This window comes from Meriones unguiculatus, chromosome 8 (genome assembly GCF_030254825.1).
Source record: "Meriones unguiculatus strain TT.TT164.6M chromosome 8, Bangor_MerUng_6.1, whole genome shotgun sequence".
NCBI classification, from domain to species: domain Eukaryota; kingdom Metazoa; phylum Chordata; class Mammalia; order Rodentia; family Muridae; genus Meriones; species Meriones unguiculatus.
In genome coordinates this window covers 25,863,878-25,891,394 of record NC_083356.1, presented here as the reverse complement: position 1 = coordinate 25,891,394, position 27,517 = coordinate 25,863,878, and the positions used below count along the sequence as shown (strand labels likewise).

General features: G+C 51.8%; 1 protein-coding gene across 1 annotated transcript; it reads right to left on the bottom strand.

Moving 5' to 3' along the window:
- Positions 1-27,049, bottom strand: LOC110562797 (maestro heat-like repeat family member 5). The gene is made up of 25 exons (XM_021659679.1): positions 26,998-27,049; positions 26,543-26,691; positions 25,506-25,598; positions 25,184-25,300; positions 24,833-24,952; positions 23,494-23,616; positions 23,324-23,400; positions 22,661-22,796; positions 19,617-19,712; positions 16,876-16,980; positions 10,265-10,400; positions 9,995-10,089; positions 8,859-9,008; positions 8,259-8,413; positions 7,177-7,321; positions 5,822-6,006; positions 5,475-5,612; positions 5,194-5,305; positions 4,871-5,014; positions 4,133-4,309; positions 2,970-3,125; positions 1,839-1,961; positions 609-711; positions 294-368; positions 1-101 (listed from the first exon to the last, which is right to left on the bottom strand). The coding sequence occupies exons 1-25, from the start codon at positions 27,047-27,049 to the stop codon at positions 1-3; spliced, it is 3,063 nt and encodes a 1,020-aa protein (XP_021515354.1).
- Between the last annotated feature and the right edge of the window lie 468 nt (positions 27,050-27,517).

Below are 27,517 nucleotides of genomic sequence, written 5' to 3'. Positions count from 1 at the left end.
TCAGTTAATCACGTAGTGGGATAGCTCCACGACATCATTCCAATAGTTCAGGAAGAACTTTCGTGCCCTGGAGTCTGAGTCATAGCTGAAGGCCTCCAAATCTGCAGCAGAGACCCCCATACCCCACCAGAAGCTTGCTGTGGAGCTGAGGGGCCCAGTGAACCCACAGTCTGGAGTGGAAAGTGAGTTGTCCTCCCCCCCCTCCCGAGGTATCTCCCCACCAGAAATCTCTCTCAAGTGTCAGGGAAGACAGGCCTCAGCCACCCCAGGGCACAAAGGCTCCACATGCTCACAGTTCTTAAGGATGATCACATCGTCCTTCGTCAAGTAGAAGCAGAGGTCAGTGAAATAGTCCTGAAGCAACCCCCCTGGGGCAGTCAAGGAAGCAGTTAACGGTGGCAACTCTTGTCCACTGAAAGCACTGGCCAGCAAGGGCACCTCCAGCCCACCCCCTACACACACACACACACACACACACACACACACAGGCCTAGATCCACTACTGGCCCCTGCAGCAGACCCAGGACAGGTGAACCTGACCACCCACTGTGGCAGCCCAGGCTGGGGGACGCAGGCATGGGGGTTGAAGCTGCTGGGTCAGGGCCTACCGATGAACTTCATGGCTGCCAGTTTTAGGGCCCTGTGGGGGCTGTTTAGATACGTCAAGGCCTGACTGAGAAACTTCTGGTAGCTGCCAAAGTTGCTTTCCATCTGAGGAGAGAAGAGAGGGCCTATGGCCATATTGAGGGTCTGGGTGGAGCCTCACTTCAGGGACATGGCTTTCCTGAGGGACCCCCACACACTGAACTCCACTTCCAGTGCCTAGAGCCACACCCCCAACCTCCTTGGGTCCCCTGCCAGGCCCATGTCATGAAGAGGGAAAAAAAGGCTCATCACTTGGCAGCTTCTGTACCCTGCTGCTTCTCTGCTGAGGGAGCAAAGTCACCTTTGGGGGTGGAGGTTTAGGGGAGGTTCTGTGAGCACTCACCTTGGGGCGTGGCTATCATGCATTGCAGACATGACACAAGAGCCCACATTATATACGGGTTCTGCTGCTCCGTGTTGTCCAATGGCCTTTGACCTTTCCGTTTCTAGCTGCCCGGTTCCCTATCCTCCCTGCTGTGCTTTATTCTTTAAACCTTCGCTGTTTCAGGAGCCCTAACAGCACCTGATTCTTAAAGATGGGACCGTGTGAAACAGCTGGAGGCCGAAGCCCTGGGTCTCTCAAGGGCCGTGCTTCTGCTGTCACCATCGTCAGGGTGCCACAGGTGCACTGTGTAGGATGGGTAAGCAGGGGAGTTCCATATCCCCACCCTGTCCAAAGATCACCTTGAGATCTTTGCAGCTACATTTCTAGGCATGTCCTGCCTTGCCCATGTGACACTGGTCCTGTTCAAGAGTCTGGGGTTATGGCCCTGACATCCTAGATCCAGAAAGGCAGAAGAATCTGGGGCCAAAGATTGAACTGGCTGCTAGGCAGCAAGGGGTGGCATTTACTGCTGGTCTCCCACTCCTGGGCCCTACAATGCATGGAGTGTGACCGCCTAGACCTGCACTGGAACACCAGGGGGCGCTGTGTCCTCAGAGGCATTGCTGGCATGGCCTTGGGCACACTCTAGGCACATGCTAGAAGCTCTCTCATCCCTCCCGGACAGTCCCTTTCAGAGAATCTGAGATCTGTTTTGAAGGGGAAATGTTCCTCACAGAGGCCCACTATAAACACTCCCAGGACTGCCTCTCTCATCATCATCCCCCATCCTCAGAGAGGTCTGGGGTGACCACACAGCCACCACCTCCCCGGCCCCAAGCCCTCCCCTGTAAAGGTACCCACACCTTACCATGTAGACAAAAATGTCGTTTTCAGCGCCCAGCCCTTGGCCCCATGCCAGCTTGCCGAACAGCTCTCTCCGGAACTCCCACTTTAGCAAGATGGCGCAGCGCAGGAAGGTGGACTTGGCCTTCTGTAGGTGGAGAACAGAGTGCCCGTGCTTCGACCCGTCCTTATCCCTCTCAGCTCAGACAGACCCCAAGGAGAGGCTTCCGCAGCAGTACCATCCCTGGGCTCCTACGGTCCAGAGAAGTACAGTCTGCGGGGGCACGAGGAGGGAATGCAACACCAGAGGAAGGGGCAACTAACTCACTCCCCCGAAACTAGAGTATTCTGCCCTAATTCACATACAGCTTCTAGAAAAGCTTCCTAGGCTTCCTTCTGAGGAACCAGCTTAGAATAGCAGCCTCAGAGAGCTGAAGACTTATTCTAAGTTTGGGAAGGGACCTGACTTCCCACGGTGACTATGGGCCTGGACCGGGTTTGGGTTGTTAGACACAAGACCTTCCTTACTCTCAGAAGCCTGGGAGAGCTTATTCCCCGGGCTGGGAAGAGGCTAGGCTTGGCCTGTGGGTAGTGATTATAGGCCAGACTAGCTCTAGGGAGAAGCAGAGGTAGGGGATGGTTCCTGATGAGGGTGCCTTGCAAAGGCATGGCCCACAAAACAAAAGGCCCTCGTGACATGGCTAAGTGTTTCAGGGCCACCCAAGGGAGAGTGGCACAAAATTCCTCTGGGGTGGGGTTGTGGCACTAGGCAGGCAGGGTACAATTAGGTCCTCTGGTGTGGCACACAGACACACCGCTGGCTGGAGAGGGGAGAGTAGAGGTAGACAGGTCCTGAATGGCAGATTTCTGCAGCTTATTTTAGATGGTGGAGGGGAGGTCTTCAGCCGGAAGAGGTAGGCTACCCAAGGGCCTGATGGATAGGAGTGAGGAATCTGAAGCAGGTGACTGAGGATATAACCACCGAGATGGATAGCACTCTTTTTCTGGGGCTGCTGAGTTGGCCGACAAACCCAGCGCCAGCTTTCTCTGTGGCCTAAGTGGCCCCTCCTAAATGTGAGTCTCACTCTGGCCTCCACCTGGGTCCTTTTTCAGCCTGGCTTTCCTTGCTGCCCCAGCTGAGCTGGAGCACACTCACCATGGCTACTTCTGGGCAGGGATCAACCATATGGAAGAGGAGGGGTATTATAGCCTGGAAAGCTAGGTTCTTGAGGCTGTGTTGAAACTTCTTGCTGCCATGGTGGATGACATCTCCGAACAGGAAGATGGCACCTTTCCGAACTTCCGCCCTTTCCTGGGGGAAACGAATCACATGCTCAGGCACGCAACAGGCTGGCCTTCTCCCTTCCCTCTCTTCTCATGACTTCTGGTTGCCTCACTTTGGCCCTGCACTGCTCAGGACCAGCTTTCATTGTCCCTAATGATGCCACAAGCCACTCAGCCCCTGACTCTCACTGAGTTCTTCTGCCCTGTGGTCTTCTCGTTTTCTCCATTTCCTCAGCTTCGTTCATCCTTTGGCAGATTTCTCCAATTTATATATTCTTCCTGGCTTCTCATCTCTGGCTTTCTCTGCAAGTCTCTGGGGTGACAGAGGCCATATCTCCACTCCTAAGCAGACCTGACTATTGGATCTGTGGCATTCTAGCTTTATGACCCTGAGTGAGGCTCCTTCCTTGCACTCTGTTTCACCTTTTATAAACAGTAGCTAACAACAGCACCTTTGTCCTTGGGTTGAGGAAATTGCAGAACCCAGCACCCAAATGAGTGCCTGCTAATGCCACCATTTCTCCGTCTACTATCCCCATCAGGACTCAGCCTCCCTTCCATGAAAGGCAGAGCCACCTTCTGCCCCAAGCTGGACTGGCTGCCTCCTCCTCAATTCCAAATGTGCAGTGACCACTGACTGCCTACCTACCCCAACTGGGGCTCATCCTAGCTATCATCTCGCTGGCTCTAATCCATTTCAGAGGTACCTTATGGCAGTCCTCCTGGGACGGCCCATGCCAAGTTCAAGCCTTCCTTGTTCCCAGCCTCAACCCCCTGAAATCACTTAGCCCTATTTCACAATATGAGGAGTTCATGTTGCTTTCAAGTGCAGTCATTGGTCCTGATGACCTGGGAGGGAGAATCCTGAGAACAGGGCTCGGTACCATCACAAACTTCAACCAGTGCCAGTCTGCAGAGTCTTTACACTCAGGTGGCTTCTGGGGATGGTGCGGATTACAGCCTCTAGTTTCTGATTGCTGTCTGCAGCCCTGGCTTGCCCTGCCTTCCACCCACCCCTCCCCCTGCCAAGCTCACATCTGTGAAGAGGCTGAGAAGGTGCTGAGCGATTTTGAGGATGACCATTCCAATGCCCTGGCAGCCTAGACAGTGCAGGACTTGTCCCATGATCTCCATCAGGCCCACAGGGTCCTTGAACTCAGGCTTTTGGAGGTTGTCAAATAGCTCCATCAACTTACTTTTCAGCAGATTTACCTGCAGGGAGATCACCACCCTCCAATGGGACCTTTCACCAGTTTCTGCCGGCTGCCCTGTGAGGCAGGTCATAGCTCTGGGCAGCTACTGGGGTTCCTGGCCTTCTCAGAAGGTGTTACCAACCCATCTCTGAGCCAGTCTAGATGGGGAAGAGGTCTGAGTGCCGAAGCTGGCTGTTCCCAGGTCCGCTCCCTACCTCCCCTAAAGGCTGGACAGAAAAACAGACAAAACCACACCATGTATCTGGGTAAGTCCAAATCCGCAGCTGCATTCCAGTCCTGTCATGAGGGCCATCTCAGAACAGGCCTGCTCTGGGAGGTTCAAAAGGGCAGGATATCGAGAACCTGACAGGAGGTTATCATACGAAGGACTCCTACCTAGAAGGAGGCAAAGGGTCCAGTTCAGAGCCCCACCTGAAGTAGTTAAGCAGGCCCAACCAGGCCTGCCAGTCACCATCCCTTGCAAGGAGATACCCTTCCGTACCCTTCCTTTGTGCCTAGCCCTCCCTGTGATCCTTCTTAGATGGCAGAGGGCACCTCTCTCAAGGTCTTGCCCCCTCACCTTTTTAGGGTGCAGCAGGGTGCTGCCCAGCCCCTTCAGGCTCATAGCCCGCACCATGTGGTTGCGATTGGAAAGACCCATTTTCAGGGAGTTGTCCACCGTCTTCCAGGACATATACTGGGAGATATCTGGGCTGTTGAGAAACTGGGTAGGGGTCAGCACCGTCAGCCCACCTGTTAACCAAGGCTGGCAAGGAATCAGTCTGCCCCAGGCCACGAGAATGGAGTTAGACCTAAAGATGCAAATCCAGCGGCAAGCATAGCTGACACATGAACCAGGTGCCTGGAAGGGAAGTCCACTGGGGCGGCTGGGGAGAGGCTGACCTCGGTGATGATGCAGATGCCCACGATGTTGTCTCGCTCTTCGCTGCTCTTCAGGGAGATGAGAGCCTGCCCCAAGACAGCCTTGACCTCGCAGTTATAGTGAGCCATGACCCTATCACAGGCAAGAGGCACGCACAGAGTCCCAGAGGGCTCCATTCTCTAGCGAGGCCTCAGAACTGGCCAGGTTTCTGAGTTTGGAGTCAGGGTCCAGTGTAAGGAGAGTGGGCTGGGCTGTGATTCTAGTCCCTCCCAGGCAGAGGATGGCCAAGCTGAGGGCTCACCTGGCCAAAAGGGCCACTCCTTCTGGGAAAGTTTCCAACTGCCCAAAGAGCTCCCAGCCCTGGACCATCTTCACAACAGCAAACACTTCCCAGTACTTGTTGGTCCAAAAGAGGCCCTTGAGTGCTTCCAGGCAGGTCCTGGGCAGGGAGGAATAAAGCAGGAGATTTGAAACCTGTCAGCTGCCACTAACTAGGCTCCCGTTGCTCAGGAGTCTTCCTACTGGCCAGGTTGGGAGCTCCATCCTACCCCTAGGCCATCTCCACTCAAGCTGCTTTCCTTCTTGGGTCCACAGAATCAGCATGGCTCAGTGGGCACAAGGGAGGGGCCCATAGCTATCACAGCTCACCTGCAGGGCCCGAGAGGCTTAGAGGCTAGATTGTCTTCCTCGTAGTCAAAGATGCCCTCCACCAAGCCCACCTCCAGAAGGTAGTACAACTCTGTGAGGAGGCCCAGAAGGATCCCTGCGAAGGCCCAGAGGACTGTCTCCCTGTACTCCGGGGTGTAGAGGAGCTCATAAATGGTACCCAGAGCCTGCAGTGGGTGACAGAGCAAAGCCTGGAGAGGGAGCACCGGGCGGAAGAGCGGAGACAGCTGCTACAAAGCCACTCTAGTCCAGGCCTCACCGCCTTCATCTGACCCCCTGGGGTTCACCCCTTGGATAAACCCCTGAAGCTCCTTGCAGTAACCCTGAGGATCAACCAGGGCCCCCTGCTGTCTCTGGGGCTGGACCCTGACCTCCAGGCTTTGCTCAGCCTGCCTTTCATACCGTTTATTGCACTCCACCTTCTGGGGAGCTGAATCTCTCCGGGTACCCATCTTCTAGGCCATCCTTTCTCAGACCCTCCTTGATGAAGACCTCTCCTGGTCCCATTGTCTTTTCATCCCTGGCCCTGAGTTTCTGGCTGTTGGCCCCATCCAGTCCTATTTCTTTGAGGTTGGGCCCTGTTTGGCTATAGAGTCCTCTGGCTCTTACCCTAGCCATCCCCTAGCCAGTCCTGTGGTACAATATCCACTGCTCCAGTTGATCCTCTGCCCCTTGTAAAGGCCTCTTGGAAAGGAGCAGAGATAAAACGTGGGTCACTGCTAAGTGTGGCCCTTCCAACCTCGGGGGAAGTCCAGGTGCTAGCCTTGACTTCTAATCAGTGCTGGGCATCTTCACCTCCCACCCCTGTCCTGCTTTCTCTGCCAGGAATCCTTCTGCCTTCCTTAGATCCTTCTGGAGGCCTTTCATCTCTCCTCCATCTCTGCTGTTCTTGTCCCCACACACAGCCAAGCATAACCCAGTGCATGGTCACTGTGTCTCTGAGTGTCACTGTCTCAGGTCAGCCCAGACCTTTTCCTACTTCCCATTGTGTCTAGGGATCACTTGCTAAGAGCTCATGGGGGTTTTCAGTTCTGTTGTGGTCTATGATGGGGCAGCCACATGGAGAATCAGCAGGGTTCTGCAGACAGTTGGCTGGTCCATCGGCGAGCACCTCAGACACCTAGTGGGGCCGTGCATGCGGGGTGGGAGACTCATGAGGAGCAGGTGAAATGCACTGTCCACCTCCACCAATGACCACAAATCCTGATAAAGGCCCGAAAATGGGACCCTTGGAGGCAGCACAATGCCTCCCTGGGAGCCCACTGAGGCCCTGAATACTTCTGCTGCCACTGGGGGGAACCATGCTAGCTAGCAGCATAGTACCAGGTGCTGCTCACCATCAGGGAGACCAGGTTGGTGGGACAGTTGAACTCGAGAAAACTCCTGCACGGCCGCAGTCTCATCTTTATGTAGAGCAGGATTATAACCCCACGCGCCACATGGCAGTTGGTGGCCATAGCCTTCCACAGCGTTAGGATCCACCTGATGAGACAGGCCCAGGCCATCATGGGGAACACTGGGCACAGCACTGCAGAGAAGCCTCTTATGAATGCTGGCCGTTTGGAGGCTGTGAGAAAGTGAGCCCTCCAGAGCAGCGGGTGAGGGGCCCTCAGATCTATATTCATTTGATATCTGCAAGTCTTGCAGCCCCTCTCTCCAGGACCCCAAGGAAATGGCTGCCCTATAACCCGTCTTTTGTGTTGGGAAGTAGGGACAAGCCCCATCTGAGCCCTTGAAAAGAAGAAGGAAGCCAGCAGAGCCAGGAAGCACTCCAGGCAGAGCTCATGAGACCCCAGTTGCACTTGGCTCCCTGTCAACGGCAAAGTGTTCTGAGATCAGTCAGTGTGCCTGCCATCTCTCACACTGCTAACTGTATACATATATTCATCAGCTGCTTAAAACATGGCTGGCTACCTAACTCATAAGCTGATAGGCTTATGAGTTCCTGACAGGCTTATGGCTGTGCTGCTGTTGCCAGCCCCACAGCCATGTTCTGATTTAGCGAGGCTTCATTTGTCAACAGGCTGTCACTTGAAAGCCTATCTAGTGTGACCACTGGAAATGAGACCCAGTGGGACCCTGGGACCATGAGGCACCTGTGGATAGGTGGAGGGGTGTCATGTGTGTTTTCATGGCCTCTGACTGGTCTGTGGCTCTGCTTACAGGATGGCCTCTGGAGACTATGAATCTGATATTGTTTCTACACCGATGCCCCTCCCGGAACTTCTAGAGCCCCGCTTAATCCCCCAAACACTTTCAGAGCCCCTCTGGCTGTAATCAGAAGTCAGGAAGGAGACAGAACCCTCCAGTGCCTGTTCTTGCCTGGCGTGTTAAGTAAATAACTATGGCCGAGGAAGGAGGACGACCACATGCCTCGATGATGACCACACTGGGGAGCCTGGGTCAAGGGAAGAGCTACCTCTCTGAGGGATGACATAGGGACAAGACCACCTCCACCACCTCCTGAATATGCTGGGTCCCCAGAGCCATAGTGGCCAGACTTATGGTGTGCTGGACACTCTTGGAGTGGATGTTCGGCAGCTCCTTGAACAGGCCTTGCAAGATCTCGGCCACCTGCAAGGGGGAGTGCAGCTTCAGATGGGGCAAAGCCCTCTGAGTTCCTGGGAGGACTTTACAGCTCAGCTCCCCCGCCCCACCCCTGTCTGAAGGAAAGTAGGGTGAACAAGCCAAGAGGAGGGCTCGGTTGACCCTGTAAGAGCACCCAAGTGGATGGGGCCTGACAGTCCCCAAGGGTGAATTTTTAAAATTTAGTTGGCCAAGCCAAACTGGAGGGCAGTTACATCTTTCCTCTCCCATAGGCCACCCGTGAGTCAGCAGAAGGTGGGCCCGGATCCTGCTGGACAATGGCAGCTAGCCGGAAGTACATTGGGATCACACTCAAGGGCTACTAGGCTCATCACCCATTGTCTCTGTGATTACATGTGAATGAACGGATGTGGGTGTATGCCCACATAGACATGCACACAGTGAGAAGGGAGCCACACACACCCAGCCTCACCTGCTCCTTCCTAAAGCCAGGCTCCTCACAGATCATCAGTAGGAGCTTGGCAGCAAGGTTACAGCGGAGGTAATTACAGCTGCTTAGATTGTGCACTAGCGTGAGGATCAGTTGTGTGTGCTGTGCCACCGTCAGGCTGTCCTTGAAGGCCTATGAAGAAGCAAAGGTTGGGGAATGGGGAATCTCTGGTTAGCAGTGGCTCAGACCAGGCAGGGGGTCCAGCCTCTTAACAGAGAGGGAATGAAGGTCAGGCACACAGTTAAGTGCTGTGGACAAAAGCTTGCAGGGTCCCAAAGGGCCTATCCTGCCCTTGTCCCAGGCTAATATGAACTATAGTTCCCCCAGCTTGGGGCCATTGCTGGATGGCTGCAAGTGTGCCTGTCATAAGTGCCTAGCTATGTCATGTCTGAAAACTTCTCCTGGGGACAATGGTGGCAAACAGCCTCGCAAAGAGTCAGAGCATTCAGTTCCTACTGGATCCAAATGATGGCCAACTCCTGCTCAGCTCTAGCCCTCCTCTGCCTTGCTGCCCGATCCCACTGCCTCTGAAATATGTGACCCAAATTGCCATCTACTTTCTCTTAGGAGGGACCACTGGGACAACAGACCCAACCTAGGGCATGGCTCAGGAGACACAAGATGCTGCAAGTTGTCACTGCTTCTGACCCAGCCTGTCTCAGGAGCAGCTGGATCCAGACCCCAAGTGATTCTCACTTGGAAGGTAGGACAATGGGTAAGGAAGGGCCAGGAAGATGGAGTGACTGACCTGACGGAGGTCACCCAGTCATGGAGCTTCAACAAACCCCACCCCTCTCTTCTCAGTTTATTGTAACAGGCAGGGCAAGCCTGAGACAAACAGGAGGGGTGTGTCATAAAAGGCCAGAGAGGGGGTGTCTTGGGCACATGGGTTCAAAGGTCCTATCTGAGCAGAGGCTGGATGTGGAGGTACAGAGACTAAGAACTTTCTGGAAAGAGCAGAAGTCCATCCCATCCCAGGTCTGCCCAACGTACTTGCCTGAACAGGTCCCTGGGACTGTTTGGCCCCATCCTTTCAGGGCTGAGAGCGGGGAGGAGGGCACATAACCACTATGCTCTGGGGCAAACAGAGGCCCAGGCCACAGCCTGAGGAGCCTCACCTTCACCATGTTGCAGAGCTTCATCTCCCACTCTCTAGACACGCTGCTTTCCAAGGACTTCACCTTATTCCACTGGGAGGACTCCACCAACCTCCCTGTGTACAGGTTGTGCTCAGGAGGGCTGCTGGGCTGGGAGGTGGCCTCCTCCCTCCCCCACCCCCGCCCCACAGTCAGGCCAAAGGAGAGCTTACCTCGAACCACTGCGCACCACCCACCCTCTCCCCCATGCCCTCCCCGCAACCCCACCTCCCCCGGCCCTGCTCCACTCACCCTTCTGCTGGTACACAAGATACACGAGGAGGGAGACAGAGCGGTAAGAATGCTGTTGGGTGGACTCATCCTGGTCTTGCCAAAGCAGACTCAGTAGGCCTATCTGGTGGCCCAGCATGGACGGCACGGCCTCTTTCTGGGGAGAGCGGGACAGTGAGCAAAGCCAGGTCTGGCTTTCCTTTCAGTCTTGTTCTCGAGGGTTCGAGAGGGGCTCCTCCACCACCTGGGGAAGCCCTTCACCTCTCTGACCTGTCTTCTCATTGGGAAAAGACATTTCTGCTTTTAACCATAAAAGGCTGGGTATGCCTATCACGCCCTTCAGGTGGGTGTGCCTGTGGATGTGTATACGTGCCTGCGTGCTTGTGTGCATGTGTGTACACTAGTGTGTATATACGCATGCAGGCATGCCAATATGTGCATACGGGCCTGTACAATGGTATGTGTACATGCGTGTGAGCCAGTGTGTATACATACCTGGCTGTGTGAATATGCACATGCCTGTGAGCATGTGTACAAGTATGCCTGCATAGATGTGCATGTGTGTACCAGTGTATATCCATGTGTGTTGGTGTGTATGTATGATTCATTTCCCTGGGCTGCTTTAGGATTTTTCCTGTCTCTCACTGGTCTTTAACAACTTGGGCTATGGTGTGTTCTCTGTGTCTTTCTCTGTGTGTGTCCTGATTGGGATTTCTTGATATTTCTATCTATAGGTGTGTGTGTGTGTGTGTGTGTGTGTGTGTGTGTGTGAGTGTGTGTGTGTGTGTTTAGCCAATGTGAGCAGTTTCCACCATGGCAATGCCGCCTACTCTGCCCTAATCGCCTGTGTCCCTTTCTCCTGGGATTCTACTTCCGGTTCACATTGCTTGGCAACTACTGGGCTTTTGTTGTTGTCCTGGGGCTTTCTTTTCCCTTTGGTCTCCGCGGGGTCCTTTGTCCTGGTTCCAACTCTGTTTCTTTCTGTGCAAGCTGAGCTGCTGGTGAGTGGAACCAGCAGCTTTTCATTTCAGATTCATGCTTTTTTACAGTTCTAGAATGGCCCTCCATCTCTTTCTTGTGGTCACCGTGTATCTCTTAGTATCGCAGTTTTCCCTTTTAGTTGTGTGCCTCTTTAAGTTCCTGAACTCAGCACACACTGCTAGACTATTTCCTCCGTTCCTTTTGCCGTGTACAGAGTGGTAGTGACAGACCTCCCTCGGTCCTCACAGACTATAGGGGCGCCATTTGCAATCTCCTCTGAATGTCTTGCCCTCTGACATTTAGAAGGTCACATAGGTGGAGCTTGACTTTGGTGACTTCCTGTGCCCAGGTTAGGTTGGACCCAAACAGAAGCCATCCAGGGCTGGGCCATTCTACACTGGCTGGCAGTGAGTCTGTGGTTTGGAAAGTGGTCTGATGAGGAGTGTGAAACCATGGGGGACAGGGACTTGGGATGGCCACAGTCCTGATCTGCAGAGGCTCTTTCTTTCTGTGTAGTCCATACTGCTGCCCTCTCAAAGTGAAGCTTCTGCTCCGGGCTTGGGGGAAGACAGGCCAGAATACCCTCCTGTCAACTTAGGACCTTTTGTACTGCTTGTGGATTCCACTGCCCTGTGAAGCCAGTGTTGGATGCTTTTTCTCAGCTCCCTGCCAGATCCCAACACCCAGATGAGCACCTCGGCCTGAGTGTGCAGCGACAGTCACACACCTGGCTAGCCCACCCCACCTGGAGGAACACATCCTGTGCCTATTCACAAGGCCTCCTGTGGTATCTGCCTATATAGCGCTCGGGGTCCACCAATCATTGGTACCAACCCAAGCCTCAAGTCCACTCTGGCAAGGCTCCTTAGCAGGGCCTTTCTACCTCCCCTGGCTGTCCACTCCCTCCTGGAGGTCTGAGTATGACCCTGAGTATACCTCTTACCCCTCTCTAAAGGCCAGGTCCTGAGTAGGACTGGCTGAATGGGCCTCACTGCCCCAGCTAGGCCCTGTCAGCTTTGAAAGGTCCGACTCATTTTCCAGTAAAGTCCTCACCCACCTCAAACCTCTGTCAGGTCTAACTGTTCTGTGAGGACCTTATTAGCCATTTTATTTTTAATATGTATCTTTAATTTTTATTTCATTATTCCTAATTATCTGAGGAAGTGCCAGATTGACTTCCAAAGTGGTTGCACAAGTTTACATTCCCACCAGCAGTGGAGGAGGATTCCCCTTTCTCCACATCCTCTCCAGCCTGTGCTGTCACTTGAGTTTTTGATCTTAGCCATTCTGATGGGTGTTAGGTGAAATCTCAGGTTTGTTTTGATTTGCATTTCCCTGATGGTTAATGAGGTTGAGCATTTCTTTAAGTGTTTCTCTGCCATTCGATATTCCTCTACAGAGATTTCTCTGTTTAGCTCTGTTCCCCATTTTTAAATTGGATTACTTGACTTGTTGCTTTTTAACTTCTTGAGTTCTTTATATATTCTGGATATTAGCCCTCTGTCAGATATAGGGTTGGTGAAGATCCTTTCCCAGTCTGTAGGCTGTCATTTTGTTCTGATAACAGTGTCTTTTGTTTTACAGAAGATTTTCAGTTTCATGAGGTCCCATTTATTGATTGTTGATCTTAGAGCCTGTGCTGTTGGTGTTCTGCTCAGGAAGTTGTTTCCTGTGCCAATGAGTTCAAGGCTCTTTCCCAGGTTTAGTGTGTCTGGTTTTATGTTGAGGTCTTTGATCTACTTGGACTTTAGTTTTCAATCTGGCACTTTCTCAGATAATTAGGAATAGTGTTACCTCAAGATTCAGCCATACCACTCCTAGGCATATATCCAAAATATGCTCAACTATACAACAAGGACCATGTTTGTAGCAGCTTTATTAGTAATAGCCAGAAGCTGGAAACATCCTAGATGTTCCTCAGTTGAGGAGTGGATACAGAAATTGTGGTACATTTACACAATGGAATATTAATCAGAAATTAAAAACAAGGAAATCATGAAATTTGCAGGCAAATGGTGGGAGCTGGAAAAGATCATCCTGAGTGAGGTATCCCATAAGCAGAAAGACACACATGGTATACACTCACTTACAAATGGATAGACATTTAATATAGGATAATCATACTAAAACCTGTACACCTAAAGAAGCTAAACAAGAAGGAGGACCCTGGGTAAGATGATCAATCCTCATTCAGAAAGGCAAATGGGATAGACATCACAAGAGGGAGAAAACAGGAAACGGGCAGGAGCCTACCACAGAGAGCCTCTGAAAGATTCTACTCTGCAGGGTATCATAGCCAAACTTTAGGCAGAGTGCAGGGAATCTTATGAAAGAAGGGGGAGATGAAATATCTGGAGGGGACAGGAGCTCCACAAGGAGATCAATAGAACCAAAAAATCTGGGCCCAGGATTCTTTTCTGAGATTGATACTCCAACCAAGGACCATGCATGGAGATAACCTAGAACCCCTGCACAGATGTGGCCCATGGTAGCTCAGTGTCCAAGCGGGTTTCCAAGTGGGAACAAGGCCTGTCTCTGACATGAACTCAGTGGCTGGCTCTTTGATCACCTCCCCCTGAGGCTGGGAGGGGCAGCCTTACCAGGCCACAGAGGGAGACAATGCAGACAGTCCTGATGAGACCTGATAGGCTAGGGTCAGATGGAAGGGGAGGAGGACCTCCCCTATCAGTGGACATGGGAGGAGAAGAGGGAGGGAGGGCAGGATTGGGATGGGGAGAGGGAGGGGACTACAGCTGGAATATAAAGTGAATAAATTGTAATAAATTTAAAAAAAAAATCTCAAAAAAATTTTTATTTCACTTTAGACATATAGAAGAATAGCTCAGAGTTCCCATGTGTCCTCAAGCCAGTGTTTCCCCTTAGCTACATCTGCTCTGTTTGGTTCCCTCTGTCCCCCTCCTTTTTTCTGACTGGAGACACTGGGCATTTTACCACAAACACTCCACTGTCTGTTTCATAAGGATGATGGCACTTAGTGCCAAAAGCACAGAGCAACAGTCATAGTTACAAAAACTGAATCCATCAACAATATCATTATCTAATCCACAGTCTATATCCTAACTTCATCAGATGTCCCAACGTAGTCATACTTTACACACACAGCACACTCCACACAAACACACTGGTCCCATGCAACATTCTTCACATGAACAACATTCTTCCCATAAACATGGCACTCCTCACACATATGGCACCCCTCACTCCCCAACACCCCTTGTTCATTGTTCACACACCACTACACACACACAGAGTACCCCCCACACACTCTTACACGACTCACAAACACACCACACAAAGCCCCATACATGCTGAAACAGCTACATGTACATACATAGACATCCAAGTGTCTCAAGAGACTCAAGCGTCTGGTTCCTACGCTAGTACAAAACCACATTCTCTTTCTCTCTGATGAAGGTCCTCTGATGATGGACCCCTGCTTCCAGATCCTCCGTACCGCCTGTCATTTAGACTTGTAGAAAAAAATTCAGAATACTTAGAATATTGTACAGAATTGACTTTCAAGCCGATATTACTGCAAAAACCAAATTGTAGAATTTTTAGCAGCTTTTGTGGTGATTTTTATTGAAGATTACAGTTAGAGAGGTTGCAAATATTAAGTGTTAAATTCAATAGCTTTAGAAATTTGAATAGATTCTCATGTCTGCCTCCTCTTTCTGCTGCTACAACAGAGTGCCTGAGGCTGAGCCACTGACTGATTTCTTTAGCTTACAGTTCCGGATGCTAGCAAGTCCAGCATCAAGTAGCGGCTTCTGGAGAGGGCCTCTTGCTGTCCCACAGTGTGTTGGATGACACATGGCAGAGGGCATGTCAGCACAGTGTGTGGGTGGCAAAGGAGCCTTCCAGTCCCTCAAGGGACTCCAGCTTCAAGACAAAGACATGATTCCCTCCGACGGACCTCACCTCCCAAATCTCTATTTGTCTCCACACGTCAAGCACAGCACCCCACACTCGGTTTCTCTACTCTATCTCTTCAGTTCACCCCTGCGCACGGCTGGGTGGGCGTTGCCACAGTTGCTTGCCCGTTATTATCGCTGGGTGTCTACAGGGCTCCTAGCTTGGCTCCAGTACGAATAAAATCATACAGGTATTCTTGCATAAGTCTCTACACACACACACACACACACACACACACACACACACACACATATATATATATATATATATATATATATATATATATATATATGTTTGTTCCTTTTTGGTAAAAACCTAGGATCAGACCTTTGTGGTGAGGGAATGGGTGTGTGCTTAACTTCCAAAGGAACTGCTGGAAGTTCTGCCAGGCAGTTTTAACATCCTACACTCCCAGCGCTCAAGTAAGACATTTCTGGGACTCCACACCTTGGCCAGCACTTGCTATTCCCAGCCTTTAATTTTACCCTTCCAGTGGGTGGGTGGTGGTACCTCTTGGTGGTTTTCTTTGCATTTCCTTTATGATCAGTTCTGTGGGGGCACATTCCTTTTCATGGCCTCTGCAATGTCTCTCGACATCTGCTGCCCATTTTAAGAGCTGGTTCGCTTTTCACTGAGTTATAGTTGATTTTGATCACATGTTCTAGATACAAGTCCTCTGTGAGATCCACAGATTGCACATATTTCTTGCCCATCTGTGTCCTGTGTCTGGTGGGTGAACACAAGTTCTTCATTTTGATGAGGCTAATTATATCAATTTTGTTTTGGGCATGGGGTCTTGTATGGTCCAGTCTGGCCTCAAACTCAATAGATAGCCAAGGATAACCTTGAACCTCTGTTCTTCCTGTCTCCACCTGAGTCCTGGAGGCATACGCCATCACACCTATTTCATGTAGTGCTGGGGGTCCAACTTAGGACTTGATTTGTGCTAAGTAAGCACTCAACTAACTGAGATGCATATGGCCCCAGCCATTTTATCTTATTTGTAGCTACTGCCTTCTGAATGCTGTCCTGCCCTCCCTTTATGAGGAGGGTCTGTCCTCTAGAGACCCAGAAGTTCTCAGCTTGCATTTAGTCATCCTTACCCTCTTCCTTTTTTTGTTTCTCTTTCTCCCCTCTTCCTCTCCCAACTCCTTCCTGACAGGCTTTCATTATATAGTTCATGCTGGCCTCATACGATTCTGTCTTTCTTCTTGAGCACTGAGCTAACCACACATGGCCTGTGAGAAGCCTGTTTACAATTTTCCTGAGGTGTGGGGCTGAGGCCCACTCCCCTAAGGAACTTGGCTTGACTCAGTCTTTCCCATCTAAGCCTGAAGCCTCCAACCGAAGCAGCTGGAGCAGAGGAACACAAGGACAGTGTGACTTTCTTTCAGCTTCTCTATCCCCAGCTCTCAGATTAGCTGTTTCCCGGACTGTTTGAAACCTGGGTCTTCCACACTGCAGCTTTCCTGTTCAGGCCCAAGCTATTTCCTCAGAGTCCCTACCCCTCTCACTCCTCCAGTCTCTTCCCTCTATTGGTTGTGCTCTCGGCTTAGGGATGTGCTCAGGCCACCCTGCTGAGCTGTAGCCACAGTCCTCAGCCTGAGGGCTCAGAGAGTGTCTATAATAAGACTCCACCATGTTCCTGGATGCTCACCTCCATCCATCCCGCCCCATCATGTGCTCCCCAAGGCTTTGGGGTAGAGGAAACTCACAGCGAGCTTCAAAGAGTCCACCACAAACTGCAGAAGCAGGAAGATGGACTGTAGGGCCCGACTGCGCTCGTGGCTCTTGTCAGATTCCAGCCAGTGCTCTGTGTGCTGGGATGAGCAGAGCAGTGCATGAGAAGCTAGGTCCACGGACCCCGTCACACCCAGCTCAAGGTGGGCCCAGTGTAGGGCTGCCAAGAAGAATGACAGCCACCCAGCCAGATCGTTGGCCTCCTTGTCTGCTCTGGGGTGCCTCAGAGGTTTGGGCCATCTGACATACAGGGAAAACCCAACAAACCTTCCTAGTATTACACAGCCAGCATGATTCTTCTGACACCGGCCAAACAATCCTATGGTAGACCAGGAGTGGAGCATCTTTCAACTCAACTAAATGCCAATATTATTTGCCTGGAAGTCATGCCAGATCCCACAGGTAAAGGGCTCTGTCCCCAAGACTTCCCTGATTCTGAAGCCAATCACAAGTGCCAGCTGCGGCTCATGTTTCAATCCAACTCACTATAGATTATGTTAATTCACCTTTCATTACTATACCAAAATACTCAAGGCAGACTACTTTACATGGCTCTGGAGGTCTTAGAGTGGTGATGGCCTTCTTGGTGACAGTCTTAAGGTGTTACGGGATACCACATCATAGAGAGAGGAAACACATATGTGCCTGTTTCTACTGAACTCCCTCCACTTCTCATAAAGCCTGTCGCAGGAGAGCTGGGGGTGTGTCTCAGTGTTAGAGCACCTACCTAGCATGTTGAAGATCCATGTATAAGGGTCTAGGTTCAGTCTCTACCTAGTACTACACATACACACAAAGAGAGAGACAGACAGACAGACAGACAGAGACAGAGACAAAGACAGAGATCCACCAGGGTCCAACCATGGGGTTTTCAGCCTCACTCCCAACACTTTGTCTGGCTTAGGTTCTAGTCTTGAAGTACCTCACACTGGGGACCAGGATCCAACACAGAGACCAAAGGACACTAAATCTGTGTTTTACCCACACCCTTGGAGGCCCTGCCACTCCTTCCTTGGGGTCAATTTACTGGAGCAATGCACAGAACTTGGCAACATTCAGGTGTGTTTGCCCATTGATGGAGTACACGGCAAAGTCACCAACAGATATCAGACAGAAAGGGCCACAAAGCTCCCATGCTGTTCCTGGTCTTGTGTGAGGTCTGGATCTCAAAGGTTCAGCCATTGGGAAGCCTGCTAGGCCTTGAGTTCTGGGGATCTCGGGAGGCTTTAGGATATACACATGGTTGGTCAACCCGCAGTGCATACACCATGCCAAAACTGTCATGCCCTTCAGGTGGGGGATGGAACAAAAAAAGAAGAGCCCTCCAGGAGCCCAGGATGCCAGGCCTCACCCTCACGTACAGGTGCTCATCAGCTCCCAAGCCAAGGACAGGAGCTGTATAAGGAGTCGTGCAGAGGACCAGCTATTGATTCAAAACCACACAGGAGCATGGTGCTTTCTGAATGCTTAGGAAAAACTGAATTCATGGTCAGCTCAGTAGGTGAATGGCTTGAAGTTTGGTCTGTCACTTGAGGGAGTCTTTCTTCCCTGAGCAGTGCCTCCTAAGCCACTTCAGAGATAGCCGCTGACCTGAGCCACATTTTCTCAGATGATGCCTGGGGCCATCTGCTTCCAGCGACCTGATCCTTCTTTTTTTTTCAGTCCCATGTTCCGGGCCAGTTCCCTGATGTTGGCTCTATCACTGGTCCCAGACTGTCAGGGACAGACACTGATCTCTAACCCACATGTGCCCCTCCCCCAGGGGTTCTGACAAGGTCCCTGCTCAACATGGCTGGGATAGAGAGACATATATCTAGACTGAATGGATCACCAGAGGATACTGATTGGAATCAGTCAAGCCTTGAGGCAACAGGAAGCTCTGGCTAGTGGTATGTGGGGTGGCCTTGTTGGCTTGGCACAACCTCAAACTAAAATATGCTTTTAATGGTGGATTCTGACTTTGTTGGTGGCCCAGCTCAGCCTCCCTCATACTCTTTCTGAAGTACTAATTGGAGCTATAAAGAGAAGCCAGTCCCAACTGGCTGTGCTCAGGCCTCTGGCCCCATCCTGGCCTCCATCTTCCTTTCTGAAACCCACAAGCCATCTCACCTGATGTCAAGAGCAGCACAGCACTGCTCTGCCAATGCCTTTCAGAGCTGAGTAAAGGGCCCAGTCTCAGGCCTAGAACCCTCTAGGGACACACCTGTATTCTGGCGTTATGCTAGGGGGAGGGGGAGGCTGGGGGTTACAGAATGGGGACCCTTTCTTTGTCATCAAGTGGCCAGCAAGTCAGTGGCCTCAAGCCAGGTTTCCTTAGTTACACAGCAGAGGGCATTATGTCATCCTAGTTTATGGGGTACCCAGAGCTGGCAAGGGTACTGCAACCCTTCGGTGAGGGGTCTGCCCTGGCTACACCCACCAGAATAGAATAGTACAAAGAGGAGGACTATGGAGGTGGACTGTGGAGACTTTCCTTCTAAGATTCCGCAATCATAGTAGTCCTAAGGCTCCTAACTCCCCAGATAATAGTCTTCAAGAATGGGGAGCTCAAAGAGGCAACAGAAAGGCCATAAGGGGTACCAGGGAAAAGTGCTGTGACCTTGTTTCCAGTTGGTAGTGATCTCTTTCTTTTCTATCTCTCTGCCTCTGTCCATCTGTTTATGTATCTGTCTCTGTCTTTTTACCTTCTGCTATGTCTCTGTCTCACAGGTCTCACCTGCAGGAGAAAGCAAATCTCATCCATGCTTGGGTTCTCAGAGATGAAGTTCTGGAGAAGCAAGTCTAGGGCACGAAACGTCTTCCTGTACAGCACCTGACAAAGGACAGGGCCAGCTCACATCACACAGCCAGGTCACCTCATGGTCTCTCCAGCTCCTCCATGAGGGCTGAGAGCTACCTGCTTCCCTGGGCCCAACTCTGGAAGGTGAGGCCAGACCACACCATTGGTGGTGGCTGGACCAGGCTGGTTTTTGTTGCTGTTGTTGTTGTTTTTTAAGAGAGAATTTGGTGTGAGCATGCATGTCCCTTTAGCTGCTCAGTCACTGAAAGGAGTCAAGAATTCCAGCACAGCCAACACCATCTAATACCATCCAACTGTGACAGCTTCTGACATGGAGGCAATACTCTTATGTAGAGATATTTCAAATAAGAATGTAACATAGTAAATTCCAGGACAGCCAGGGCCTGTGCCCCACCCCCACAAAAGTTAAAACCGAAATGAGCATGCTTAAGGCTGGGCAGATCTGAGGATGTCCTTACTTCTTTCCCAAACTATAGTCTTATAATTTGCTAGGCATCTCACAAGCAAGATAGGAGAATCCATTCCCAGTAAAAGATGCAGCTTAGCTCCCCTGTGTAACCCTAGCAATCCATGGCCTCACCCTATCAGACTGCAGTCCTACCCACTTCTAGAAGCACCTAAAAATCTCATTTACCAAAAAGGAGTGGAGGAAGGTTCTTAGTAATCATCCGAGATGGAGCTTGAGCACCATGGATATCACTTGTGTGCCCATAGCTAAAGTCAAGCTATTTAAGCCTGACTTTTTCACACTTGGGTGTGTCTTATGTGTCTTTGGGTGGCACTATTTCTATCAACTTCATGCTAAGTCTGTACCTAACTCTGCTTCAAACTGTATCATCTTGAAATTCTTTTCTGTGCAAAGTCAAGAATCTTGGCTTTCCCTGAGTATGTGTCCCTGAAAGAAATCCCTCAGGCCTCCGAAGGCAGCAGTGTGGACCTGTGGGCCATGACGTCATTTTCCACCGGCCAGCAACAGATGGGTTACTTTGCTGTTGTGCCCAAATACCTGATAGAAGCAACTTGGAGATTTGTTTGGGCTCACGGCTCAGCCCGTGGCACACTATGTGGCAAGGCACGGAGGGAAGGCATGGGGACTGTAGCTAGCTACTTGGCTTGCGGTGGCAGGAGCTTACGGCACATTTTGTCTCCTGACTCAGAGAAAAGAGAAAGCTCGGGCTGGAAGCAGAGCCAGGCTCACCCCAGTGACCCACTTCCTGCATGCGGTCTCCAGATTCCAAAACAGCACCACCAGCTGGAGAACACAGAGACGGGAGGACAACTGGAGCCTCCAGGGCTGTGGGCAGCAGCATTCTGGTCTTTACAGCTATGGTGCTTCTCTCGGCTGACCGACCCCACAAAATACAGCAGAACCCTCGAACTACAAAACTTCCAACAGAAAAAACCCAGGCAGCCTTTGCAACCCTGGATTATCCTAGACATCACATCCAAAGCACAGGTCATAAAAGAAAAAAAATGTTAGATTTTTCTAACCAGTGGCAGCTTTTCCCTTCAGCAGTCACAAGAGAAAGGATCTAAGAAAGCCTGAACTTGGAAAAAAAAATTTCAACTGCAGACTACAGGTTTACATCTAGGGTGCAAAAGGCGCTTTGAAAACTGCATAGTAGGACTAGTGAGATGTCTCATGGGGGTAAAGGCCTTTGTTGTCAAACCTAGAGACCTGAGTTAGAGCCCTAGGACCCACATGGTGGAAGGAGAGAAACAGTTTCTTCCAATTCTCCTCTGATCTCCACGTGTTCACCACTGTATGTATAGATAGACAGAGACACACAGACAGGCACATAGACAAACACATGCACATAGACACATAGACTCAGACATACACACACAGAGACCCAGACAGACACATAGACACACACACATACAAATAAAAACTACATAGTAGCCCATTTCAAAGCTAGTTGTGCAAGCTGAATATACATTTCACCAACAACAAGCACATGACAAGGTGCCCAGCCCAGTGGCCACAATGAAGGAAACAAAGAGTAAAAGACATGGAATCAGCTGCCAAGAATCAGCTGATGCGGTCACAGGTGGTCCCAGCTGAACCCCACACAGGAATGGCTGCCACCTCCCTTGTGCCCACATGGAGGTGAATTTCCCATGAGCCTTCTCCATCTTTCTCAGTTCCCTGGGCTCTCCCAGCATGGTGCTAGACTATCCACACGGCAATGCCTTGTGTGTGTGTGTGTGTGTGTGTGTGTGTGTGTGTGTGTGTGTGTGTTCTGGGAGCCTAACCCAAAACCACACACGGCCTCTTGGGCTAAGCTGGTTCCAGGCCCAGGAACCAGCCAGTGTCCACCTGGCCTCTTGGGCTAAGCTGATTCCAGGCCCAGGAAACAAACTGCCTTTAGAGGCTTTGTTTCTTTCCTTGCTTATTCTGCTGAAAAAGCTTAGACACCCTCAGAAGCCAGATGGCTTCTTTTTTTCCAAAACAGGCCTCCACCCAGCAACACTGTATCCTCCCTTCACTTGGGAACAGAGCTGGCCTTGGGGATAGCCTGGAACGGGGCATGGTTGAGCTGTGTGCTGAGTACCAACAAGGGTGATCAGAGGCATGTGAGTGACAGTCAGCCATGTACTTGCTTCATTTCCCCTAGAGACAGCCTGAGACAGGAGGGTAGGCTTGCGAGGCCAAGGATTGGGATGCCTCACAGCACTTTGAGGGTTGTCAGCTCACTAGAAGTCAGTGAGTACAAGGCACAGGAAGGCACACTTCTGAGGATGCTGCCAGAGCAGCACTGAGACCAGGGTCTATCTGAGCAGAAAATCTCCAAGGCCCTGGGCTTTCTCAGATTAACGCAAGCCTGTGCCCCAGGCAAGATGGGTCTAAACCCAGGAAGAGCTCCTCCTCCTGCCAATCACCAGCCAAGGATAACCCCTGGCCTAGCACTAGGAGCCCACACCTCTGGAAGGGAGACATGCTAAGCACAGGGCATCACCATGATATCCGGGGTTTGCTCCAAAGAAGGTGAGCCACTCTTCAAGGCCTCGGTAACGGGAAGCATGTATACGCTGCGCAGACAAGCGTGCAGGACCTGGGACTTGAGCAGGGGTTTGAATCTGGGCTTCAGGTTACTGCAAGAGAACAAAGTGACAGGCTGGGGTGCAAGGATGGCCCCAGGGGCTCCCAGCAAAGATATGCCAGCACAATCAGAATATGAGAATAGGCACTGTCTTGGCTCAGTGTGATGAGAAGAGCTAACACAACAGGAGCTGCGGTGAGCTGTTCAAATTCGCTGCACTTGGGGGAAACCTAGATACTTTCTGGTGTCAGCCAAAGCAACGAATAGGTCAGGTCCAAACAGACAGCAGTGAGATCAAGATCTAGGGGTGAAAGCCAGGTTTTGTGTATGACGCCGGTTAGGGCCCAGTCTGTGCTCAGGACTATGTTCAGTGTGTGACTATGGCCATGGCTTAGTTTTTGCCAGTATTAACAATCTATCTTGGCTGTGAAAGAAAGCTTAATCTCTTAGGCACAATACACAGGGCCTCAGAACATCCAGCATTCTGGTGCCCCCTTAAGACCCAGCACCTCACACACTCACTGCCACCACAAACCCAGGACCTTGCCTGTCCTCCTTCCCATACTCTAGCACAGTTACCTCATGCCTGTGATGACCAGTATGACCTTCTGCTGGAAGAAGGTAGTCAGGGAGATGGGTTCCTTCTGGAGGATGTCCTGGAGGGCAGAGGAAGGGTAAGTGTAACAACAGACTCTGGCTGTCCACCCTGGCCCTTGGGAGCATCCACAGTGGACCCCAGTGCCACTCACCAAGAGGCAATGGGTGAGCTCTGGGATCTGAGTGAACCTGTAGCTCTCGGTGCAGTACGCTTCCTGGAGTGATCTCATGAGCAGAATGGTCGCAGAGAGAAAGCTTGACTTCAGGACCTCATCCTGTGCCCCACAGATGAACCAAAGGCCAAGTCAGGGAACACCTCCCGAAAATCCTGTCCCATAACCCAAGCAGCCCCCTCAGTCAGGGGACCAGTAAGGTATGTACCTCACACACACAACACACGCACACACACTTACACAAGATAAACAACACACATCATACACAGGACATAGAGCTAACCCATACACACAACAACCATCCCCACATATATACACAACTTCTCTGCCAAGTGAGGAAGCTAAGTACAGGGCTCCTTTCTCCCTGGGTCAGCCTCGATGTGCGGGCCTGACCCAGCCCTATCCCAGCCACCTGTAGCCAAATCACTAGACCCGGGAGTGTAGGGAGCAGACCCCCAAGTGGGCTATGGTCCTGGTACACTAGGGATGCCCTGTGAGCACTTCTTGGGTGAGTTACCCCAGGTGCCCTGTTCACCCTGCGTTTCTACGGGGAGGTGGGGCGGGCCTCACACGGGGGCCACAGGAGAAGTAGTACACCATCCTCGAGGCGATGTTGTCCACCCAGGGCAGGATCTGCTCCTTGGAATGTTTGGCTATCTGGCCATAGCACAGCAGGGAGGTGCTGCTGACCCATCTCCATCGAAGGTTGCTGTCTGATGGCTGTGGGCAGGTGACAGCTAGGCTGGAGGGAGCCAAGCTCTCACCCCTCCCAAGCTCCCAACCCCACCCCCACCCCCCCACCAAGGAGAAAGTTGAAGCCTCTGTAGTGACTTAGAGTGGTGGCCAGCAGTCTCCCTCCTCCCAAGGGCCAGGCCTAGCATTGCCACTAGTCCTCCTATCTAGAAAGTCTCTCTACTGGTTTCCCCAGGTGAGCCGCCTTGGCTTACTTGTTGACTCCACCCAGCACAGCTACCAGGGTCGGAACTGGCCAGGAAAGTGGAGCTGCTCAATGTATCTACTGGGCCAAGGGCCCAGGTGAGAACTTTAGACCCAGGCCTGGCATAGCACTCAAAGTCTTGGGAGGCTCCCTGGCCCAAGATCCTTAGCTCAATAGTTTCCACCCCTGAGGTCCTGGAGAGGGGATGCCTATGAAGCAGGGGCACAGAGTAGATACTTCATCCATCTGTGTCCCCCACACCCGTCCCCTAAGGGAAGCTGGCCAGGCAAAAGCCCTGGTGTCATGGGCATGTGGTGGCTGGCACCTGGTCTGTCCAGCGCTGCCTTGTTCAACATGCTCTGGTACTCGGGGCCTCCCTACCTGGCTGTCTTCATACAAGAGAGCTGAACGCAGAAACTTGGTGTGGCCCAGGTGCTCCAGCAGGGACCACACCTCCTGCAAGTGCTTGGTGGAGGCCAGGCCCACAGCCAGCGCAATGCCCTGCGTACCAGACGACCCTGTGAGGCAGCCCACACATGACCGTGCAGGCCCCCGTCCGGCTCTCTGGTGCCTGTTCTACTAGGGCTGCCCACCAGGGCCTGGGCTGGTGGAAATCTGGTATATTGTCCCATGCCGTGAGAGCCACACAAGGCCACGGTGATGCTGAATTGGGTGTGAGGGCTGGAAACTGGTAGGGAGGCACAAGGCACTATCCTGAGGGTGCTCACCTACCTCCCGCTGGCTGGAGTGCTGGTGGGACAGTTCCAGGAGGCTGGCCAGGTGGCACTGTACTTGCTCGATGCTGAGGCACTCACGCAAGATCAGCCCATAGAGATAGAAGAGGAAGGCCTAAGGCAGGGCAGGGTAGAGAGCAGGCTAATGCTGCTCAGAAAGCCACCCAAGCAAACACAGCAGAGCTGTGTGGCCAGAGCTACTCCATTCCCAAGAGGGAGCCCTTTCTCCTCCCTCTGTGTAGGACAAGGCATGGGAGGTCACCCTCCTGAAGGATTTCCACAGGGCTGAAGCAGCTACAGGCTGCCCGTGAGCCACTGACCTTATCAGCAGCCCTCCTGGAGTCCAGGCTGAGGAACTCTAGGAGCTTTTGCACGGGGGCGTTCCTGTATGACACCTCCTGCCTTTCCCAGAGCTGTGGGAAAACTGGTACTCAGGCTCTGCTTGTCCCTACCCAACCACCAGGGTAAGACGAATTCTAGAGCCAACAGGGTAAAGGTAGCTCTACCAGGACCCTGAGTGGAGGGAGGACAGCCTGCTCTCAAACGGATAAGAAAACGACAAAGGTAAAGAGTCTCCAAGGAGCTAGAGCCTCAATTTTAAGTAAGTAAATCTGGCCATGCCCACTTCTGCTGTAGTGTTCTGAGACCCTTAGGACAGAGAGTGACATTCTTAGCAGACACGGAGGGTATATTGTCATCTGGACCTGTCCCCTGTTTACTGTGCCTCTGTGTTGACCCCGCTGGGCCTTTGCCCACTCTGTTCTGACTGGATGGTTTCCCCTCTCACCTAAGCTTAGGTTCTCAGGCCTACTGACCAGCTATGAGTGCTTGGGTAGTTTCCCTAGCTTCCCTCTATAAGCACACAGGCCTGCCGTGGCCCTCAAAGGATGTTTCACGCTGATTGGCCCAAGGAAATGGACAGCAGCTGTGGCCAAGGAATTGGCCATAAAAATTTGATGGTGAATAGCCACCTATATCTCAAGACCTCGATCACTCTGGGTATTATCTCTGGCGTTAGAGGACAGGGGGACTTCCAGGGAGACAGTCTGGCAGCACACTGCCATGAAGGCTTTCAGAGCAGTCAGGGGCCTGGGAATGCATTGGCCAAACCCTGGCAGAAGGAGACCCTGGGTAGACTCTGCCTTCCTACCAGTAGCTGGGAAGTGAGACCCTGTCCCCGAAGCCCTCCAACACCTTCTCACAGAACGTCAGGGGCTTCAGGGATAGGGGAGTCCGGGAGAGGTGGTTGATGAGCTCAACAGAATGACTTGGAACAGGTCCTGGAGGGTGCCTTGACTTCCCCCAAGGTCCCATGAATCTCCCGCCCAGTGGGAAGCATAAGTCTCCCTGATCCTACCTGGCTGTGCTTGTCTAGGAAGTGACAGATGGTGTCCAGTGCCAGGTTCTGATCCGTGATCTTCATGTTCCTGATCTTACTGGCCACTGTGTTTTCCCAGGGTGGGTGGATTTTCAAGTACTCTCCCAAGAGCCCCAGGTTCAAGTTGCCTGAAGAGATTGCAGAAACCAAGGGGTAGTACAAGCCCTAACCCATCAGTCCCTCAAGACCTAAGGACCAATAACCTCCCTGGCCTTGGTGCTAAGGAGAAGGAGGTGGCCAGAGACTACACAGAGCCCAAGGGATATGGCAGCAACTACTGGTTATTTGGAGCGATACACTGACATGGTTCCTGCCTAGCCTTGATAATGAAACAGCTAGCACCTCTCTTGTTTAGATCACAAAGCTGAAAGCAAGCATCCCTAACCCATCATGGGTTTGTCATCTACAAGCCTAAGCGGAACTCCAAAGGACACCTGCTTCCACGATCAGCAGGCCCAAACTTCCTGGGACCTGGCCATCCACCATGGTGAAGAAGAGCCAAAAAGAAGTTGGCTGCTTCTATGGCAAGAGCTATGTGGGCATGCGGAGGTCTCTAGCTAACCAGCCAGTCAGGGCTCCCACTGCCATATACACATCCAAAAGAGCCATGTGTACTATCAATGGCATGGAAAGGTGGCCCCTGGAGCTGTGATTTGCCATTTACTTGTGAGACAAAGACAAGAATGTTAAGGGAAGACAGTGGCTACATACATGCGGCTGGGAAGTTAAGTCTTTCTCTGAAAAACCCCTCAGTAGCTATCTCCAAGTGCAAACAGGAAGGCGTATCTAGAAGCAAACACCATTATGGCTTCCGTGTACCCACCCCCCAAAGGCTCATGGGATGAAGTCTTGGTCCACACAGATGACAAGGTCACGAGGGCTCTGACCCACTCAGTGACCTCATCTGCTGCTGGTGGTGTCAGAGTTGATACTGTTATTGGGAGATGCGGCCTG